Genomic DNA, 22791 nt, shown 5'->3' on the forward strand with positions numbered 1-22791 from the left:
AAAATATGAGTAATTTAAAGTAACTTGAGGATTTTCAAACATTCAGCTGACTAATTCCATTATGTGACATAATCCACATTATGGTGATTAAAATCTAAATATCTCCAGCCCTTACTTTGATCATTTCTATGGTTGAGATAGTAATAGTTGCATTTAGGGTAAAAATATGTGTGACTACTTCAGACTTCAGAACTCTCTCCAGAAGAGTTTTGTTGCTATAGTTATTTTTTCAGTTGTATTTCCTTTACATGCTTATGTATGTGTTTTGGGAGCTAACATCCTGTTAAGAATCATTCTGTATAATCAGAATACATATTAACTGTGGTGTTGATACTACAGAATAGTTTTCTGGACATGATATCCATCTGTAAAAGCTCAGAAAAACAAAAGCGTGGGGAGGGAAAAAAACTTAGCATTACATATGGATGTGCTGAGCTCATTTTGAGTTTCCCCACACAGTAAAGAAATATTGGTTTTATTATTTACTTAATTAATTGTATTGAGACAGGATCTTGCTCTGTTGCCCCAATGGAGTGGGTGGTACAATCACTGCTCACTGCAATCTCTGCCTCCTTTTCTTTTTTTTTTTTTTTTTTGTAGCTTCTACTTTCAAGAATGAAAAAGGTATCCCAGCACTTTGGGAGGCCCGGGCCGGCAGATCACAAGGTCAGGAGATCGAGACCATCCTGACCAACATGGCGAAACCCCATCTCTACTAAAAAAATACAAAATTTAGCTAGGCATGGTGGCGGGCGCCTGTAGTCCCAGCATCTCGGGAGGCTTAGGCAGGAGAATGGCATGAACCCAGGAGGTGGAGCTTGCAGAGAGCCAAGATGGCGCCACTGCACTGCAGTCTGGGAGACAGAGCTACCTGCTGGGATACACATTAACAGTAACCTTTATGTAAGGTTCTAATTTGGTCATGTTGGGCACTTAGAACATTGGTTTGTTGTTTTTTGTGAGATTCTGGAAATGTTCCAATTTTACTTTTTCTCCTTTACTCCAGACTTTTTAACACTGATCTGCTGCTGTTAAGTTACATGCTATTTTGTTAGGCCTTCTCAAGAGGGAATCAGGAATGCTGCGGTGTTCTAGAGATGTTTTGTTCTTCCTCTAGGGCTGAAGCAGTGCCTACTCGATAGAATCAATCATCATGCAAATAAATGCCACCTGAGTCAAAGGCAAAGCCAACGTGCAGCTTGGAGCAAAGAAGGTACTTTTATTAAGAATTTGACAGAAACCCTAAGACTTATTTTGTATTACTTTGTGAGCCTTCTTTCTGTCTTAATTATTTTTATTCATTTCATTTTCATTCGGTTTGTTTTCTTTCTGTTACAAACGTGATCTATAGAAAATATAGAAGTATAAGAAAATTAAACATACTGACTGATAATCACTTAATGATTTAGTATCTGATTGGTCTTTGTAATATTTAGTGTAGACAAACATGTCTACAGTTGTAAATTTATTATCTGTATGTATACCATAGTAAAAGTTGTATGTACTTTGAAGTTTTGCAAAATTGTGTTCATGTTATAGAATTAATTCCTGATGAATTTTTATGTGCTAGACACTAGCCTTTTCAATTACTTATTTTTACTTTTTTTCCCCTCTGTGCCTATGCTTACCAAGTCTTTTTATTTCTTACATTTCATTAGCTCTTGTTTTTTACTTTTTATTAGCTCTACCAATCCTCTTAATAACTTAAAAAGAGAGTATTATTAATATCTGCATCATATGGATGAGGCAACTAAAGGTAGGTAACTTGTCCAAGGTCACAGGTAACAGAGCGAGGATTGCAACTAGACAGCCTGGCTGCCCTAGGCCCAACCAAGAGGAGCTGAGAGCAAGCCATGGGGCAGAAGGATGTTGGTCAGGCTGGTTTTCTGTTTAGTTAACATGAAGTGCAGCCTGTAACCTGAATTCTAGGACATTACTGAGAAAGCCTTCCAAAGCCAGAGGTGTTTTGTTTTGCTTTTTGAACCATGACCATGACTTTTAGCAAAAAATTTGATTTTGTTTAAAGACAACATGGTGCTCTAAGAAGCTTCCATTCACACTCTTGTGGAGGGAATGGTAGTTGAGCTAAAGAGTGAAATGCTGCAGCACACAGCCTTTAGGGCAGCTTCTGACCTATTTCTATGGTCAGGAAAGACACCCGTCTTTCCCTGCAGCCCACAGCCTCCAGTTATTCACCTTCAGAATTTCCTAGTCTGTGATCACATTCAGATGAAAGATCTGTTTTGTTTCTTCCAGGGTAGGAGGAAGGGAGTCACCACTTATACTAAGCAGTCTAGTCTTCTGTGTATAAATGAGCAAGGTTGGGGAGCCAAATTTGAGAACCTTGTGTAATGCTGAGATTCTCCAAGAGAATCCAAGAGAATGTCAGGATTATGCATGGTGGTAAAGTGGTCTCATGTTAGTTGTGCCGACAGCTCTCATCAGAAGCAGACACAGATACTTTTTGTAGGTAAGCATCTCTACCTTAAGCCTGTAGGATTCCCAAAGATTAAAAGCAGGCAAATATGAATTCAGTCAAATCATAGCATTCAAGTAGTTTCAACCCAACATATTTGAGAATTGTTAGAAATAATTAATAATATGTTTCTCAAAGACTATAGGTTTTGGAATTATCAGATACAGAGCACAGGCTTCAAATATTAGAATTGTGAGAAAATAGTTACACATAAAACATAATTTAAAAAAAGATGGACCCATAAAATTGAGCAAGCAGTAAGACTGCCAGGAATGATGAGGAGGACCTGAAAAGAAAATGGATGAAATAGAACTTACAGAAACAAAACATATAGCTCGATATGGTGGCTCACACCTGTAATCCCAGCACTCTTTGGGAGGCTGAGGTTGTAGGATGGTATGAGACCAGAAGCTGGAGACAAGCCTGGGCAACATCGTGAGAACTCATTTCTATAAAAAATACCCCAACACCACCAAAAAAAAAAAAAAAAAAAAAAAAAAAAAAAGAATAGCTGGGTGTGGAGCATGTGCCTATAGTCCTAGCTAGTCAGGAGGCTGAGGCGGGAGGATCGCTTGAGCTTATGAGGCCAAGGCTCCAGGTGCGTGCCACTGCAGTCCAGCCTGGGTGACAGAGTAAGACTCTGTCTCAAAATAAAATGAAATAAAGAAATAGAAAATGTAATTGTTGGAATAAGAAACTCAGAGGATAGATGAGACATCAGAAGAAAGAATTAATTGGTTAGACAATTATCTCCCAAAAGTAAGTCAGTATGTTGCACAGAGAGACATGAGGATAGATGACAGGGTAGAAGTTGGTGGGGTTGTGGGAGGAGGAAGTCCAGAATGAGGTCTAAAATATGTCTTAGTGGAATCCTAGGAGGAGATATTAAAATTATATTAGAAAGTGAGAGAAATAGAAGTTCTAAAGATGAGAGAAGGAAGTCCACATAAATCAGTCACAACAAATGTAAATGGCCGAAAGTTACTAGTTAGCCAGATGGAACCAAAAAGAAAATCCAGCTGTTTTAATCCATCATATTTAAACTATGAAGATATGAGAAGATTGAAAGTTTTTATAAAGGAGAGAGAGTGATAAAGATATGACAGTGTACATTAACCAAAAGCAAGTGATGGAGCTTCAGTATCAAACAAAAAGGGATTTTGGAACAGAAAGCATTAGTAAGAACTTGATGCTAAATGACTGTTAATTAGGAGGATGTAGCAATTTTCATATTTTAGGTACCTGTAAAAATAACCTCAAAATACAGAAGAAAAACTGAATAAACCACAGGGAGAAACTGACAAGTCTGCCATCATATTTGGAGACCTCAGCATACCCTGCTTACCATAAGTAAGTTACACAGAATGCCCATATGTAGATTTGAATAACCAGTGAAAGAACATGGTATAACAGACAAATATAGACCTTTGTACCCAATAATTAGATACTCTATTTTCTTCTCAAGCATATGTGGACTGTGGGAGAAACATTAATTATATATTAATTCATAAAGCAAGTCAGAAGATTTAACAACAATTGGTACCACCCACACCATATAATTTATAATTTAAATGTGAAGCAGTTAAAGTTAGAAGGCAATAATGAAGAGATTAACAAAAAGCTATGTGAATTTGGAAATCAAACACCCTTGTTATTCGTGATTTAAGAAACTCAATGCAGGCCGGGCGCGGTGGCTCAAGCCTGTAATCCCAGCACTTTGGGAGGCTGAGACGGGCGGATCACGAGGTCAGGAGATCAAGACCATCCTGGCTAACACGGTGAAACCCCATCTCTACTAAAAAATACAAAAAAAACTAGCCGGGCGAGGTGGCGGGCGCCTGTAGTCCCAGCTACTCGGGAGGCTGAGGCAGGAGAATGGCGTAAACCCGGGAGGCGGAGCTTGCAGTGAGCTGAGATCTGGCCACTGCACTCCAGCCTGGGCGACAGAGCCAGACTCCCTCTCAAAAAAAAAAAAAAAGAAACTCAATGCAATTTCAGAATGCTTAGAATTGAACCATAGTTAAAATACAAAACTTCTATCTATTCGTCTCTCTCCCTCTCCCTCTGTCTTCCTATCTGGAACATTCAAGAAGCTACTCTTTTCAATGAAGATCACCCCAAATACTGAAAGGTAGAAAAAGGACAGATGTCATTTTCTGATCTTAGTTGAATCTATAAGTTAGTAACAAAACCAGAAAACAAATGTTGGTTTGTGGAATTTTAAAATTAATGCCAACAGCCCTTAGGTCAAAATGGGACTTGAAATTAAAGCTGCCACGTATGTAGAGAATAGCAATAATGCAATCATTACTGATTAGAGACTAGAGGAGAGCTCAGAGAAATATTCATTGCCTTAAAATCCTTATGTCATTAAGAAAAGAATGAAAATGAATGAAGCCTCTAACTCATTCTTAGAAAGGACAATCAGAAAACCTGATGGAAAGCAGAATGGGGAAATTATTAAAGATATATCAGTAGAGGCTGGGTGCGGTGGCTCACGCCTGTAATCCCAGCACTTTGGGAGACTGAGGCGGACAGATCACGAGGTCAGGAGATCGAGACTATTCTGGCTAACACAGTGAAACCCCATCTCTATTAAAAATACACAAAATTAGCCAGGCGTGGTGGTGGGCACCTGTAGTCCCAGCTACTCGGGAGGCTGAGGCAGGAGAATGGCATGAACCCGGGAAGGCGGAGCTTGCAGCAAACCAAAATTGCACCACTGTACTCCAGACTGGAGACAGTGAGACTAGGTCTCAAAAACAATGACAAATTAAAAATTAACAAAAAAAGATATACAAGTAGGAATCAGTGAGTTAGAAGAATAGAAAGGGCTAAATCTCCAGTACAATAGAGAATCTGTAGAAGCATTCCTTTAAACTGGGCTTTGAGTACCTTGCTACTGATGATTGAGTATGGAAGAGGATAACATTCTTATTTTCTCCTTGTGTTTTGGGTGGCGGGCAGTAGGTTTTGAAAGTGACTCCTTCACACTCACTTGGGAGTTTCAGGGAATATGTACTTTCTATGTACAGTTTGTTTCTAAATCTTTTATTTTTGTCCTTTTTATGAAAACATGGACTGATTAGAAAACACTTTTTTTATTAGTGTTAAGAAAAGCATGTTACTGCATATTTTATATCTTAGGCTTTTAACAGCGTTATGGCAGGGCTTTACTATTTTGAAGAGCTCTTAGAAGTTCAAAAAGACTACCCTGTAAAAAATGGGAGAATTGGCGAGGTGTGGGGGCTCACACTTAAAATCCCAGCACTTTGGGAGGCTGAGTTGGGTGGATCATCTGAGGTCAGGAGTTTGAGACCAGCTTGGGCAACATGGTGAAGCCCCATCTCTACTAAAAAAATAAAATAATAGCTGGGTGTGGTGGAAGGCACCTGTAATCCCAGCTTCTAGGGAGGCTGAGGCATGCGAATTGCTTGAACCAGGGAAGTGGAGGTGGCAGTGAGCCGAGATCACACCATCCCACTCCAGCCTGAGTAACAGAGCAAGACTCCATCTCAAAGAAATAAAACCTCAATGAGCTTGTTAAGCAAACAGAAACCAACACTTACCTGCAATTAGAAGTTAACCAGAAGCTTTCAAAAACATATTACCTGACAAGGAAGTCAAGAAAAAGAGGAAAATTATGTATGTGATCCCTAATAGTAAAATATATCAAAATCAAGGTAAAATTAGAAATAGCAGCATTTTCTAAATTAAATTCAAGGCTGCCAGATTAGAAGGACAATATCAATATAATACAATCTCTTTTCCATTAATGTTTACAACTTCTCCTATACTGACCTTTAAATTTGTCCCACTGATGAAATGGAATCTGAAAATTGGGATACAGATACTGTGGGAAGAATGATAAAAATTGAACTTAACTGTAGCAACAGTCTAGTCTCTGGACCAGGCCCAAGAAAATAAAACAGAAGCATACTCAAGTAGGATTAACAATTCATTTAGCAAGGGGTGAGAAGGCCTATTGTAATTGAGTGGTTTTCAGTCTCTGGAGTACATGGAATCACGCAGAAGTTTATCCACACCCATACTTTTCAGTTATTCTGATTTGTTAGGCCTGAGCCAAGGCCCAATTCTGATATTTTTGCTTGTTAATTTGCTGATATATGCAAAGGCCAAAGACTAAGAATAATTCCTTGAACATAGTGACAACCTCTACCTGGAATAGGCCAAATCCTAATTATCCTGATTCCTATACCAACAGTTCCCAAACTGGTGTACTACAGAGTCTTGCGAAAGCTCCTTGAAAAAAAAACAAAAAACAAAAAAACACAATCATGGCCATATAAATTCATTGTTCTGAGAAGTCCTGTTGAATTTACCAAGCATTTCTCAAACTTATTTATTAATTTGTTACCTCTATTACATGTATTTATTACATTTTTAACCTAGTAACTGTTAATAACCGCAAACTTATAGAAACAATGCCCCAAGGATGTCCTGTGATGTTACTGTTATCCTGTTGGAAATGTACAGAACAGTCAAAACATGTACTCTACTTATTTATTTATTTATTTATTATTTGATTTTATTTATTTTTTTCAGATGGAGTCTTGTTCTGTCACCCAGGCTGGAATGCAGTGGCACAATCTCAGCTCATGCAACCTCCAACTCCCAGGTTCAGGTGATTCTCCTGCCTCAGCCTCCTGAGTAGCTAGGACTATAGGTATGTGCCACCACGCCTGGCTAATTTTTTGTATTTTTAGGAGAGACAAAGTTTTACATTGTAGGCTGGTCTCAAACTCTTGACCTCAAATGACCCAGCCACCTCAGTTCCCAAAGTGCTGGGATTACAGGCATGAGCCATCATGCCCAGCCTTCTAGAAGGCATTTAAAGGCACTTTCAAAGGCACAATCAACAGACTTGCCAAAAGTCAGTGGCAAGATCTGTAGACTCAGACCCGCCTTCAAATTCCAACTCCCCGAAACCCAAAGCCCATCAATTGTCCTACCAGAATAACATCAAATAGCAATTAGCACGTGGTCCTCGAATTCTCCAGATCAGCTCTGAAAAGATATATACTATTAACAGTGGAAATATTGAGAACTGAAATATTTAACAGATAACATTAATCAAAAGCATTCCCATGGGTAAATGATTATATATAAAGTATGTTTCACACCAACGAAAGTCTATAAATTTCAGACTGATCTGATGACAAATTTACTTATTTTTAAATGCATAATTATGTCAAACAAATGCCATTACAAAGACCTGAATACAGTCTCTGAGTGTAAGGTCCTCCCCATCTTCTCCTCCATTTCACATTTGATTATACACATATATGAGAGAACATCACTCATTATTTGTTTTAGGAGTATTATCAGATATTATCCAATACTTTGAATATTATCAAAAGTAATTGATTGGAAGTCAATGGCACTATTTATACTAAAAGAGTAGGATCCTCATCAGTAGATAGAGGCATATAAGTGTAGTCATATTATGTCTATGAAGTGTCAATATCAGGAGGCAGCTCCAAAGCCAAAGTGGTGGTTGGATGGAAAGAAGAATTTTAATTGGCAAAGGAGTTAGATAGAGAGAAATAGAGATTCAATAATAACATGAAGACCATGAAAGCCTGTGGCTATAAAGAATGTTGAACCATAGAGTCCATCAGAGATAGTAAAGGGGTACTGGAAATACTCAGAGACTTGTAGAAGGGTAAAGTAAATACCTAAGGTAGTTGAGATGGATAGTCCTTGAAGTATTTGCTTTTTGACTACCTTCTATCAGGCTGTGTACAACCTTGAAAGTTTCTTGAGGGCAAGAATCAAGACTTTTACAGCTTCTAGCATGCCTCCGTGTACCCAACAGGTCCTCAATAAATAATATGTTACCCTACTTTGTCATAAAATACAAGACACACTTAGCTGTACAGCACGATGTCATTTGATCACACCCAATCTATGAGGGGAGAATGATAGCACCGAATCTGTTTAAAAACAACACTCCCCATCCCCTTTTCACCTTCACAATATTTTCATTTGGTTTCTAGTAACGTTGGTTCTATCCATATGTTTTTAGATAATAGCACCAACTGTGTCATGCCTAAGCAAAATTATACCAAGAATTGTATGGGGGAAAAGCTAATGCACTGCTTTTAGTTTTCATTAAGATTTTAGATGTTTGGAAATATAAATTCAGATATTGGACAGTGAGGGTTTCATTTTGGAGGTTGGAGATTGAACCTCCTTTGTTGGAGTAACACTGATAGACTCCTTTGGCTACTTGTGTATCAGGGTGGGGAGAATATACAAGTTTACTAAATCTTGCAAATTCTCACAGTGCTTAGTTTTGTGACTGTACAAAAACTGTCATTGTTTTTCCTAGGTCTCAGTGGAGAAATGTAAGCTGTGAGTTTAGCATCCTGTTTACTGTGTTTTGGCCAGGGTTTTGCAAGCTTTTGTGGAGACAATTATATTACTTTCCTTATCCTGTTTGTAACATATATGTACATCAATATGCTTCCTTGTGTTTTACTATGGTAAAATTCTATCTTGCATATAGAGAAATAAGTCTATTAGAGTGAATTAAAAGAAATCTTTAGCGTGAGGTGGCAGCATTGTCTAATGGATCGTATGTTTAAGCCTCGTTAATACATCACATTAGAGCCCAGCGTAGTGGTGTGTGCCTGTAATTACAGCCACTTGGGAGGCTGAGTCAGGAGGATTGCTTGAACCTGAGTTTCAGACCAGCCTGGGCTACATAATGAGACCCCATCTCAGTCAATCAACCAATCAATCATTTACACTAAAAAGACCAAGATATTTCTGGCTCTTTTAGAATGTTTTTCCCAGACATTCTAACAAATGTCTGGGTGTCCAAAACAATGAAAAGGGTTTATGACATGGTTACAGCAGTTGTCAGGGGAAAATCATGGACAAATTGCAAATCTATACCAGTTGTGAACTGCTATGACTGCAGTTGAAATCCGACGTTACTTTTGTAGCATTTTTGGGTGTATCTGTGTTTAATAATGACTTGTTTGCAAATTTAGAGGGCTGTACCTATCATTTCTTAGAGACCTTGACCTTGAGGGGCTTAGAGATTAATGGAAGAGAGAACTAGAAACCAAGAATTCAATGCAAAGAGTGAGGTTCTGCAGTACAGGGTGTATACAGGGTGCAGAGAAGCGCTGGGGCACCGTGTTCTGGCCTCATCTTCTACTGCTCTAGACTTCCTAAGTTCCATTTCCTGAACCTACCTGTTTTTTTCCACCATCTAGACTTCTCTCTGTAGGCACCATTCTCTCTCCTTGCAAGCCTTTTCCACACCTTATGTGTATGGTGAAGTTGTTTCTTCAAAAGCTTCTTGAAGCCTGCCTCTAGCTCATCCAAATAATTGTTTTGTCTACATCTCTGCTCTTTCTTTATAAATGATTACAGTCAATTCTTATTTTTTGCAGTAGTAATATTCTATAAAGTTGCCTGGAACACTGAATTAATCAAATACTAAGCCCTTGTTTCCAAGGTAAATATGTACATATGTACATATCTCACTTAGGTTATAATCTTAATCCTAAAAACCACTCATCCTGATAGATTGAATTTTTTCTTTCCAAAGAGTAAGGGAGGTGCAGAAGTGTTAAGTGATTTACCTGAGGTCGCTCCACTAACAGGTGCCAGTGTTAAGATTCAGACCCCATCCAACTGGCCCCAGAGCCACAGCATCTTGCACCACACTACACTACCCACTACGGTCTCTGTCCTCGAGTCATCTTTGAATGAGAGCTGAACAAGAAGACCCAGGGTCACCTTATTTGACCTTATCTTGGGACGTGTGCAAGGAGTGACACAATTTTCACTACTATGTGTATTTCCATGAATCACCTTGAAAGCTCCACAAGTATTAATTTGGGGATTACAAAGACATTTCAGCAAGTAAGCAAATTTGCAAATGTGGGATCCACAAATAATGAGGGTCAACTGTATTTGTAAGTGACTGCTAGGGTCTGTTTCATGGTAATCCCTTCCCCCAAGAGTGTGGAATGTTTCTTTAGCTTCTTTGATAGTTCATGTATTTATTAAGTACTTACTATAAACCAGACTCTGCTTTAATTTGTGGTGAACAACCTAGAGATTACGTTCTGCCCTGCGGATTTTATATTAGAGTAAGAAAAACAGATAACTAAGACTGGAGCTCAGGGGTGAGGCCCAGGTTGGAATTATAGATTCACTTGACCAAGGTGAAACCTGGTGTGCCTCCTCCTACTTCACATCCCCAGAGATACTTCTCAAACATTTCTGTTCTATTCTTGTGTATAAACTCTTCCTTTACAGCCTCTCTCCATTGAAGCATGTCAATCTATACTTGTCCTTTGTTGATTTTGAGGCCACTTGACCAGGTAACTGGCAGGATATTGAAGAAGAATCATACCGACCTGGTTCTGCTACCTAACAGCTGAGTTACTTTGGTCAAGCTCTTGGACTTCTAGGCCTGTTTCCTAATTTCAACAGTGGTGATATGATGTGTTAGGCCCTGGTGGGTTGCAAGGAAGAGGCACACACATATCACCTTGGATGATGAGGGCCCAATGTTCACTTGGATGGAAATTCATCCCAACAGTGATATTGTCTCTGGCCCTAGTACTTTCAAAACCTCACAGAATATTAATTTAGCAGTATTTAGAATAGGGTTTGAGCTCTGAGGACCTGTAGTGTGGTTATTTGTTCATATGGCTGTTTTCCATGCTAGACCATGAGTTCCATAAACGCAGGGTCTACATTTCCTTCTTTCTATCCTAAGGACTCAGTTCAGTGACTGACACACAGTAATAGAGGCACAAATGTTTCAAAAGTTGTGGAATTTTCAACTCTTACTGAAAGAATAGGAAGATATAAAGGCTTCTCAGAGAAGGCATTATTTAAGTTGGTTTTTGGTTTTTTTTGTTTTTTTTTTTGAGATGAAGTCTCGCTCTGTCGCCAAAGTTGGAGTGCAGTGGTGTGATCTCAGCTCACTGCAACCTCTGCTTCCCAGGTTTGAACAATTCTTCTGCCTCACTCTACTGAGTAGCTGAGATTACAGACATCTGCCACCATGACCAGCTATTTCTTGTAATTTTATTAAAGACGAGGTTTCACCATGTTGGCAAGGCTAGTCTCAAACTACTGACCTCAGGTGATCCACCCACCTTGGCCTCCCAAAGTGCTGGGATTACAGGCATGAGCCACCATGCCTGGCCTAATTAAGCTGACTCTTTAAGGATGAGTAGAAACTTTTTCCAGGTGAATAAAACCTTGAGATATTATTCCAAGCAGAGACCAGTAGGAGCAAAGACACAGGGATATAGTGATGTTGAAGTTACCAAACACTGCTAGATTAAAAAAACAAAAAGGAAACTATCAAACTCAAAAATTAGAATTAAAAATCACCTAAACTAAAAACTATGAATGGGCTTGGCCAGAGGTCACATCGCAATTGAGTTAACTATGACTGTAGACACTCAGTAATGGATGGAAGTTTTAGGGAAAAAGCATAACATTCTCAGGTTGTTGGCAGAGTATCTAGAACAATTTACAAATACAGGCATTGAATTCTGGGAATGATAACATTATAGTGATATCATTTCCTTCTCTGCGTATGAAGCATGTATGTATTGCACGTTTTTCAAGGTGCTGAAAATCAGACTCTTCTCGAGGAGCTCATGAGCAATCAAGGGAGATGGATGGGTGAGCAACTGATTATCATGTGACAAGTGAGGTAATAGAGACATGACTAAGATGCTATCTAAACAAGAAGAAAGGAATTATTCATAATATATCGAATACCGGGGAAAGATTTCTCAAATGAAGTTGACTGGGTATGATGGCTCCCACTTGTAATGTCGACACTTTGGGAGGTGGAAGTGGGAGGATCTGGGAGGATCTAGGAGTTCAAGACAAGCCTGGTCAACAGAGCAAGACTCTGCCTGTCTCTAGATAAAAAAAATAAATAAATAAAAAATAAAAAAAATTAAATGAAGTGATATTTGAGCAGTCTGGAGCACTATACAAATATAGGACAGACTGAAGGAATGTATCCAGCTTAATTTGAGTTAACATTTTTTGAAATTTTATGTTGCAAAAATAGTACATATTCACATTTTGAAACTAAAAAGAATTGATAGGCAAGGAGGGCTGTCTACAAAGCACTCCATAGATCCACCATACTGAGACAATGCTTAATGCTTTGATGGATTTATTGTATACTTTCTATGTATATGCGTGTATTATACACATACATGTGCATGGTTAAATAGAAAGATTTCTCCTTGGTGTTCTGTTTATCCATTTATTGTTTGAAGTAAATCCCCAAGGAGCACATTTGCTTTGCCCAGGGGAGTCTTTTGCTACATACTGCTGTACATAATGAAAACTAAAAATGGGGCTAACTATTCAGCCTTGTGACCTTGTGGTGATTCAAATAGAGGCTTCATCAAAGGCAGATCCAGAAATGAACTTGGCATGTGTAGGTGGTTTTCCTTGGCATTATTGTTTGTAAGAGTATGATAGTGATGACTTCAGTGTCCACCAACAGGGAACTGGTTAAGTAAACTGTGGTACATCCTAACGATGAATACTGTGCAGTTGTAAAGAAGAATAAGAAAGACCTCTGTAGAAAAACTCACATATATTGTGTGTGTGTTTTAAAAGGAACAAGGAATGGCATCGTATGAATGGTATGCTACTTTTTGTGTTGAGAGAGAAGAGTAGAATAAGAATATACATGTGCATTTGCAAAGATAAATTCTGAAATGATATATAAGAAACCAATTAAAATTGTTTGGCTGTGGAAGGAGAATAAGACTGTGAATGGGATTTTGTCACATACATTCATAGTTATATTTAAAAATTTTCTGAACGATGTATTTGTACACATGACCCTTTTAAAAATAAGTGAATGAGGAAATGAAGTAGGATTATGAGAAAGAGATAGGAACAAAGGATCTAAGGGGCTGCCCATCTTTTTAGTACCCAGTGAATATTAATACATAACAATAGCAGCAAAAATTGGAAGAGTAGCCCCAGGAGGGTAGGGAGTCAGCCTTTCCTTTGTCTTTTTCTCAATTTCATATGTTAAAAAATAACTGAGAACAAGAAAACAATTTGAAATAAAAATGTCTCCAGATCTCTTAAAAGGAAGATGGGGCAGTGTTATGTAGTGCACTTCCCAAAAATGGGCTGATCTACATCAAGAGGCAGGGATTCTGACCTACACGGGAAACATACAGGAGAAAAAAATAAGAAAAAGAAAAGAGATTTAAATACAAATACATGAAAATAGCAATTCTCCCTGATTGTATAGGAAATGATCCCTTTTGTAATTGTTTGGATGACAAATATTAAGAAAAATCTTTAATTTGCCACTCAAAACATTCTGGTTTGTTACTTTTTATATGTTTTTATGCATATAAACCTTTTAAAAAGTAGAATCATAATACTTTTGTCACGTAGTATATTTTGGGCATATTTCTGTGGCAGTCGATATATCCTGGCATCATCATTTTTAACAGCTGGATGTATATTAAGTTAATCATTGCCACCCCAGAGGTGAATTTTCTTATATATACATTTTAATGGAGTTGACCAAACATTTTTGGACTGGATTCATAGAAGTAGAATTTCTGGAGGAAAATAATTTTTAGGGTTTTTAATCAAAATTTTCAAATTATCCTCCAGGAAAAGTGACTCAGGTTATACTCCCACTAACAAGGACAGAGCTCCAGGTACCCCCTTCCATTTGTCATCTTTTGTGCCTTTATACAGAAAATCTCACCGTTTTCATGATTTTTTTGATTTTTAGTGCTTTTGAATCTTTCTATATGCCATTGGCCATTTTTATTCTTGTGAGAAGTGCCAGTTTCTCCATTGCCCATTATTAGTTGAAATTCATTTGTTTTTCTTTTCTTAATAATTTTAAAGATTTCTTTATAGACTAAGGATACAAACCTTTTATCTGTCATTGAGGTTACAAAAACTCTCTCCCATTAAGTAACTTGTCATTTCATTTTTTCTTCCTTTATTTCCCTTCCCTTCCCTTTCCTCTCCTTTCTTTTCTTTTCCTTCTTTCTTTCTTTCTGCATTCTTTCTTTCTCCTTCTTCCTTCCTTGCCATTCTTACTTTGGTTTTTTCTCCCTTTTTCCCTCTTTCTCTCCCTTTCTTTCTTTCTTTTTCTTTTTCTTTCCTCTGTCTTTCTCTCTTTCTTTCTCTTTTTCTTTCTTTCCCTCTCTCTCTCTTTCATCCCTTCCTTTCTTTCTCTTTCTTTGTTCCCTCCCTCCCTCCCTTCCTCCTTGCTTCGTTACTTCCTTCTTTCTTCTATCTGTCATTTCTTTCTTTCTTTCTTTCACTAGCCAAGCTCCAAAGTCACATTTCACTTAATTTTTATCCTACCAAATTTGAAAGCCTTTTAACTGAGTGATTTTAGTGTAAACAGGGAGCAGGAGAAAATGTAATTATCTAAGTTTCGCTCTGACACCCAGGCTGGAGTACAGTGCCGTAATCATAGCTACTGCAGCCTCGAACTCTTGGGCTCAAGCAATTTTCCCACCTCAGCCTGCCAAGTAGCTAGGACTACAGCTGTGTGCCACCACGGCCAGATAATTTTTAAATTTTTTTGTGGAGACGTCAATTCGCTATGCTGCCCAGGCTAATCTTGAATTCCTGACTTCAAGTAATCCTCCCACCTTGGTTTGCCAAAATGCTGGGATTACAGGCATGAACTACTGCTCCTGGTGGAGAGTTTAGTTTTGATTGGTAGTGGTGTTCTTGGTATCTTTTCATATTTGAGGCTTTGGGGCTAATGCTGAAGTATTGCACTCACCATTCGAGGTTTACAGGACTTTTGTTTCAATGTTGAACAGATGGAACTTTTTGGTTCTGCATCTTTGCAGGTATACAAAATGTGCCTACCAGGAATCTGCTTTATATTCATGGAAAGCAAGAAATAATACAATAAAACTTTGCCTGGCTAGAGGCTTTGAAAGAATGGTGTATTCTGGTTTAATTATATTAAATTGGAAGTATGAAGGTGAAAAAAACTCAAATTTCCTGTTGAATGCAATTTGGAAATATAGCCAGTGATTCCACTCTTCTTCTCTAGTAAGGTTGGACATTCCAATCTACTTGATGTTTTATGATAGAACTGCTAGTGTGCCTGAGTCTCACATTGTGAAGATACATTTTTCAAACTTGAGGTGTAAGAGGATGTAAATGGTTTTGTATGAGATCAGGCTGGATGAGAACTGACACTTGTAAATATATATTTTAGACTAAATCTCTGATTGCCACTTGTTTTCTAATTAACTCATAAAAATAAAACACGTTGGATGGAGGGTGGGAGTAGGAAGGAGATTTATGACTTTTAATTGCATGTCATTGTTGCATAACAAGGCAAAACATACGGTATCCCTGGCTTGGACCTACAGAAGGAAACATATTTTTCTACCTGCTGTATGCCAGAGGTTCTTGAACACCTGGAGGGACTACTGCAGCACAGACTGCTGAGCCCTACTCCAGAGTTTCCGATTCACCAGGCCCAGGATGGGACCTGAGAATTTGCACTTATAAAAAGATTTCAGGTGTTGCTGGTGCTGCTAGTCTATAGACTACATTTTGAAAACCACTCTTGTCTATTAACTGTAAACTGTAGAATTCTAGAAAAAAACTTAGTTTGGTCTGGGATAAGAGGCACACAGGTTATGGAGAAAATCATGAAAGATTCAACCCTTGATCCCAGCCTAGTGTGGAATTCAGGTAACAAGCAGTACACAGTGACATAACATAATTCTCGGTTTTCATGATTGCAAATCATAGCCAAGTATCAAGTGAGAAATTCAGTTTCATTTGCAAGGCTTAGAGAGGTCAGGTGATTCTAGAATACTGGGACTTATATTTCTCTTAAACAAGTAGAGAGTTTTAAGTGCTTATTAAATTGAAAGCTTTGTGTTCTTACTTATTTTGTGTTTTATTTTATTTCTTTTGAGATGGAGTCTTACTCTGTTGCCCAGGCTGAAGCGCAGGGGCGTGAGCTTGGCTCACTGCAACCTCCGTCTCCTGGGTTCAGGTAATTCTCCTGCCTCAGCCGACCAAATAGCTGGGATTACAGGCACCCACCACCACGCCTGGCTAGTTTTTGTATTTTTGGTACAGACAGGGTTTCATCATGTTGGCCAGGTTGATCTTGAACTCCTGACCTCAAGGCGATCCACCCACCTCGGCCTCCCAAAGTGATGGCATTACAGGCGTGAACCACCACACCCGGCCCAAAAGCTTTGTGTTTTTAAAGATATTAGACATGTTTATCATTTAAAAAAAAAAAAAAAACTTCGTAATGTAGGAGAATAAGAGAAACGTTCTTCCAAAAAAGAGAAATCATTGTGATTATTTTGTCTTATTGGAATGTTGGATACTATAGTCTACTTCATTAATCATCAAGCATGCTATGAATTTTCCATTTTTATAGGACCTGTATCTCAGTGAAGGTGATACTGGTAATTCTTGTACTCCATTTGAAGATGAAAAATATAGGCCAAACTCATAGACTTTGCATAGAAGCTAGATAATGAAGACAGCTCTGGAGGAACGCATAGATACACACACACGGACACACATATATATAAAGTATACACATGTATACATTTTTAAGTTTATTTTTTACAGTTTTTTTTTTTTTTTTTTTTTTTTTTTTTTTTTTTTTGAGACGGAGTCTCACTCTGTCCCCCTTGCTGGAGTGCAGTGGCCGGATCTCAGCTCACTGCAAGCTCCGCCTCCCGGGTTCAGGCCATTCTCCTGCCTCAGCCTCCCGAGTAGCTGGGACTACAGGCGCCCGCCACCTCGCCCGGCTAGTTTTTTTGTATTTTTTAGTAGAGACGGGGTTTCACTGTGTTAGCCAGGATGGTCTCGATCTCCTGACCTCGTGATCCACCCGTCTCGGCCTCCCAAAGTGCTGGGATTACAGGCTTGAGCCACCGCGCCCGGCCTATTTTTTTACAGTTTTAAAGCTTTTAAAGCAAAAGGCAGACCCTTGCCTCTCCCAGAGTGGGCGGCCCCTCCCCTCCTTCTGAGTAGAGCGGAGAGAGCGGTTGCATGGGCAGCTTTCCTTGTGATGCCACAGGTCCCTCTGGACATGCTGCCACCTGGCCATGCTTCCTTTCCCTTTCATCTTTCTCACTGACCAATGGGCTTGGAGCATTAAGGCCACGCCCCTCTTCTGAGTTCTAGTGGGGCCCTGGTTAGGCCTCCTCTGGCTCAGTTGCACAGCGGCCTGGTAGGTGACTGGAGGCATTCAGCCGTGCTCACTGGGATTTCGCTGATGTGACCCCAACCCCGCCTCCCTCCGCACCCCATGATGTCAGAAAAAACACGACAGGGAAAATTCACCACAGCCAAGAAAAAGGTAAAATGCACCAGGTCATAGCCCCCAACCCATCCACAGATCCTCTCCGACGACAAGACCATGGCCAGAGCCCATACTATTCCTCAGGCATAGTGGAATGGGACCCCCAACACCAGCAACTCTGGGTTCCCCCCACCAAATTCTTGTCAGTCAGCCCCACCCCTTCAGCAAGCAGCCGAATCCCTGCCCTTGCCGATTTTTACCCCAGGGTGACTTTGGGTTGGTGACTCCTGGGGCTCCCCGCTCCATACTCGGCCCTCACCTCCTGCTGCCCCAAGCCTGACCTTCCTGGACTCTTTGTGCTTGTGTCTCCCAGGACCTGGGTACCCCAGCCCCAGACCCCACCGTCGCCAGTCGTCCTTGGGTGACTTTTGGCTGGTGATTCCTGGGGCTCCCTACTGCGGACTCTGCCCTCCCCTCCTGCTGCCCCAAGCTCGACCTCCCTGGGATCCTTCGGCTGGTGTCTCCAAGGACCTGGGTCCAAACCCTGTGTTTCCCTCCCCCATCATGGATTGGTGACTTGGGCATCACGCTGATGTGGTCCCCTCCACTGGGAGGAATGGAATGTAGTGATGTCACAGTCCCCCTAGGAACTGTCATTACTGCTGCAAGACCAGCCTTTCATCTTACAACCCAGTCCCCTAAGTTTTCTCACCCCATTTCCTGTTCCTCTGGTCACAGCACAAATTTCCAGTTGGAAGGGGAATGGGGACTATGGGACCCAGGAGCAAGAGGTTTCAGGCTGCCTTACTCCCTTCACATAGACATTGACAGTAGGAAAAGCCTGCACTTCCCCTGTGTGCTCAAAACGTTGACAGTATCTCTGGGTGGCCATGGGAGAACGGGTTTGGTTTGGTTTTCTCCCAGGCTTCTACTTTGCAGAGAGACTTTAACATTCTTTTCTGAGTTCTCCATGGTTCTGGGACCAGACCGCCCTTCAGTCAGTGGTCTCTGAAGTGAGATTTGCTCATCTTCAGTGGAGTAGATCTTGGGAAACTGAACTAGATAGCTTGAATCTTCCTCATATCTCAACCTGGGGTACTTTGAGTGCCACAGGATGAATGTGGGACATCTTTCTGAAGCATCATTTTCCCTTGATTCTCTTCAGATCAAACATTAATGTCCTTAGGGATGACAGTCACGTAGGTTTCCAAGCATATACCAGACTTCTCTCTGAAATCAGGCTTGAGTTGTCCTCTTTCTGAAAAATTCCCAGATTTAACAGAAAAGCTGCCTTCTGCCCAGGCGACAGAGCGAGACTCCGTCTCAAAAAAAAAAAAAAAAGAAAAGCTGCCTTCTGCCATGAGGACACATTGATATGCAAGTGTGAGAGGTACTGGTGCACTTCTTCACACTAACGGACATGTGAGGATGTATGACTCTAAACCGCACGGCATACAGTTCCTGCCTGCTTCATGTTTACTGTTCTAACTCCGCCCCTGGTTTTGGTCCCTGGAAGCTGCTGATTCATGGCAAAACCCCAGAGCTTGGAGTCAGAAGACTGAGCTTAAGTTCCAGTATTAACTATTTCTTTTTTTTTCTATCCATGATATCAATTCCTCTCAGTCACTAAAGGATTGTGACAACACCTTGTACAGTTGGTGGTGGCGTTAAATCAGATGGTGTATAAGAGTATTTTGTGAAAACTGTAAAGGAGGATGTGGCTGTAGGGGCTGATAGTTCTCATGAGTGTTACTGCTCTTTTTTCCCACAGTTAAAAGAATATTGGCAGAGGAAGAGCCCTGGCGTTCCAGCAGGAGCTAACAGGAAAAAGAAAATCAATGGCAGTAGCCCTGACACAGCCACTTCTGGTGGTCACCGCTCACCTGTGGATGTGAGTCTTGGCTGGCCAGGCTCCTGGGGACAGGGGACCCAAGGGGCAGTAGAGGATAATTGTAAAGATTGTGGATGGACTGTTGGGTACTGGTTAAGAATTCTGGGTTTGAATCCTGCCTCTCCATCTGCTAATGATTGATTAGGGATTAATTAGGATATGATTTAGGGCAAGTTGCTTGAGGTCTTCGGGTCTCTCTTTTCACATCTGTATAATAGAGGTGGGATTTTTTTACATCTATTTGTGAAGTTTAAATGAGATTTGTTATTGTTGTTTTTATGAGAATCCTTAGTACATGGCCTGCTGTAAACACCCAGGACACCCACGAAATGGTCACTGCAGTCTGATTTTTCTCATTCCCAGTCTCAAGGGGAAGCCAGACCAATGAGAAGAGTCACTTGCCATCAGGCTGTCCCTTTAGGAGTCACTGAAAGGGCCCCAGGGTGGGATGGTGGGGTGATAAAAACCATGAGAGAAGTTGGCACAAAGGAGTTATGGGACAACTGGTCCAAGATAGGTAGAAAAGAAATGTTTGTCAGTTGATGGGGAAGAAAGGAAGTCAGAGGGCTTAGACACTGAGGGGCGACAGAACATCTCCATGTGCCCTCTCATCTCTTGTAGTCAGCAACAAGTGTCTACAGGGAGGGCCCTGTGTCATCTACTACCCTGAAAGATCTAGAGGTAAGAGGCCCTGGGCCGAGGTTCAGTGACCCTGCAGGCCAGCCCTCCAAGCTCCTCCCACAGTAGGGGCTGGTTGCCTCTCTGCCAGCTGAGACAGCCCAGACACACCCCTCCCCAGCCCCAATGATTGTTCTCTCTACCGCTCCCCGCAATCCTCCTCCAACTCCTCCTCTCTGCATGCACCTCAGAGCCAGTATCAAGAACTAGCAGGAGCCCCGGACTCAAAGCTCCACAATAATCAGTCAACCCAGTGAAAACATCCATTCACTGTGAAGAGTCCAGTGGCGTCCTCTGATTCCACGCTGACAATCCTGTATTCATTTCCCCTTGGGGCCCTGAGTAAAGCGGCTAGGGGCCCCTGGTGCCATGGGAAAATGGGGAGCTGGGGCACGCAGGCCTCACCTGGATGGACCCCAGAGCACAGAACGTGCAGCATGGCTCTTCTGCACTGCTCTCTCTGCTGACTCTCTCTTCTCCAGACACCCCGCTTGAGTCCTTGCCACACACGCCCTGGGGTTGTTGCCTCTCAGGGAGGCACTAGCCTGACTGTTTGTCAGGGGCCTGTATTTCTACCCTGACTCAGTCCCTAATTTGCTTTTGAGTCTGGACAAGCCTTCTCTCCTCCTTGGGCTCGTGTTTCTGGAGGAGGTAGAGAGTATCAAGGTCTCTGTTAGCTCTGGGAGTCCGAGATTTAAAAGCCCCTAGAATGGAAACCTCAGGGCCAAGGGCTCCTGTCTGTCCTTTTCTGTCTTCTGTCTCCGCTGTGAAGAACCACACCTGGCCTGTAGGTGCTCAGCACATGTTTGTTGAATGAACGCACCTTTCTAAATCACAAGCTGGCAGGACGGGGGGGCCTTCCTCAAACTCTGTCTCTAGAGGTTCACCAGCCCCTATCACCAGGGCCCTTTCGCCCTGTGCTTTGGGCAGGTTCGCACATTGAAGGAGGAGAAGAAGCGTGAGATACATCGGGTACAGAAGCTTGGGAGGAGCTTGTTCAAACTCAAACACCAGAGGGGTAAGATGGGGCTGGCATGACCTGGGAGCAGGACTGGCATCAGAGGACTGTGGGGGTGGCTTAGAATGCCCCAGGGAGGTGGGTGGATGGAAGGGCTTTGAGGCAGAGGGAGAGAGGTCTGTGCCAGGAGACTGCAAGCCTTGTCATCTGCTTGAGCCTTGGTGTCCCCATCAGCAAAGAGGGAGGAATGCCCGTTGTCAGCCACCCACAGTGCTCTCCATTGAAAGTGGCTTGGAAGATTGGCTACCACCTGGGTGCGAGGGATCCTTAGCAGTGAGGTCAAGTTTGGGAAGCCTGAGAGGAGGAGCTCTGCACCAACGGGAGAATTTTGTTGTTGTTGTTGTTGTTGTTGTTTTTGAGAATCCAGAGACCCTTATTGTCTGCTTCCTTTCTCAGCTGAACCCCGGGCCTCAGATCCCCCAGCAGGGCCCTCTGAGGTGGAGCAGCTACAAGATGAGACCAAACACCTAAGGAAGGAGCTGGAAAGTCTAGGAAGACAGCTCCAGGCTGAGGTGGAAAACAATCAGATGTTGAATCTCCTGAACAGGAGACAGGAGGAGAGGATACGTGAGCAGGAGGAGAGGATACGTGAGCAGGAGGAGAGGATACGTGAGCAGGAGGAGAGGATACGTGAGCAGGAGGAGAGGATACGTGAGCAGGAGGAGAGGATACGTGAGCAGGAGGAGAGGATACGTGAGCAGGAGGAGAGGATACATGAGCAGGAGGAGAAGCTACATGAGCAGGAGGAGAGGATACATGAGCAGGAGGAGAAAATACATGAGCAGGAGGAGAGGCTATCTGGGCAGAAGGAGAGGATACATGAGCAGGATGAGAGGATACAGGAGCAGGAGTGGCTGCCAGAGCAGGAGAGGCTGCTGGAGGAGGTAAAGAAGCTATTGGAACGGGAGAGACGGGAGGAGGAGGAGGAGAAGCTGCTAGAGCATGAGAGGCTGCTGAACCAGGTAGAGAAGCTGCTGGAAGAGGAGAGGCTGCGGGAGGAGGAGGGGCTTCCAGAGCAGGAGAGGCTGTTGGAGCAGGTGGAGGAACTGTTGGAACAGGAGAGGTTGCGGGAGCAGGATGAGAGACTGCAGGAGCAGGAGAGGCTGCTGGAGCAGGTGGAGAAGCTTTTGAAATGGGAGAGGCGACAGGAGGAGCAGAAGAGGCTGCTGGAGGAGGAGCAGCTGCTGGACCAAGTGGAGGAGATGCTGGAACAGGAGAGGCTGCGGGAGCAAGATCAGAGGCTGTGGGAGCAGGAGACACTGCGGGAGCTGGAGAGGATGCTGGAGCTGGGGTGGGAAGCCCTCTACGAGCAGCAGGTGGAGCCACACGGCAGCTTCGAGGAGCTGGTGGGTGGCCCCACCTGGGGAGCCTGCCCTCTTCCCTAGCCC

At 41.9% G+C, this 22791-nt stretch overlaps 1 protein-coding gene across 12 annotated transcripts in view; it reads left to right on the top strand.

Moving 5' to 3' along the window:
- Window positions 1-22791, top strand: part of LOC102121806 (uncharacterized) — a 32452-nt gene that overhangs the window by 4306 nt on the left and 5355 nt on the right. For 7 of the 12 annotated variants that reach the window (XM_073996730.1, XM_073996720.1, XM_073996731.1 and 4 more), the window contains exons 2-7: window positions 1118-1213; window positions 7043-7121; window positions 19588-19707; window positions 20329-20388; window positions 21289-21403; window positions 21800-22749. In XM_073996730.1, coding sequence (XP_073852831.1) covers window positions 1164-1213; window positions 7043-7121; window positions 19588-19707; window positions 20329-20388; window positions 21289-21403; window positions 21800-22749 — 1374 coding nt within the window. In that variant the 5' untranslated portion in view covers window positions 1118-1163. Of the gene's footprint in view, window positions 1-598; window positions 667-767; window positions 904-1117; window positions 1214-7042; window positions 7122-17727; window positions 17874-19587; window positions 19708-20328; window positions 20389-21288; window positions 21404-21799; window positions 22750-22791 lie in introns of those variants that run through there. The other 5 variants (XM_073996725.1, XM_073996724.1, XM_073996726.1 and 2 more) reach the window with 5 other exon arrangements.

Source organism: Macaca fascicularis, chromosome 7 (assembly GCF_037993035.2).
Source record: "Macaca fascicularis isolate 582-1 chromosome 7, T2T-MFA8v1.1".
Taxonomy (NCBI): domain Eukaryota; kingdom Metazoa; phylum Chordata; class Mammalia; order Primates; family Cercopithecidae; genus Macaca; species Macaca fascicularis.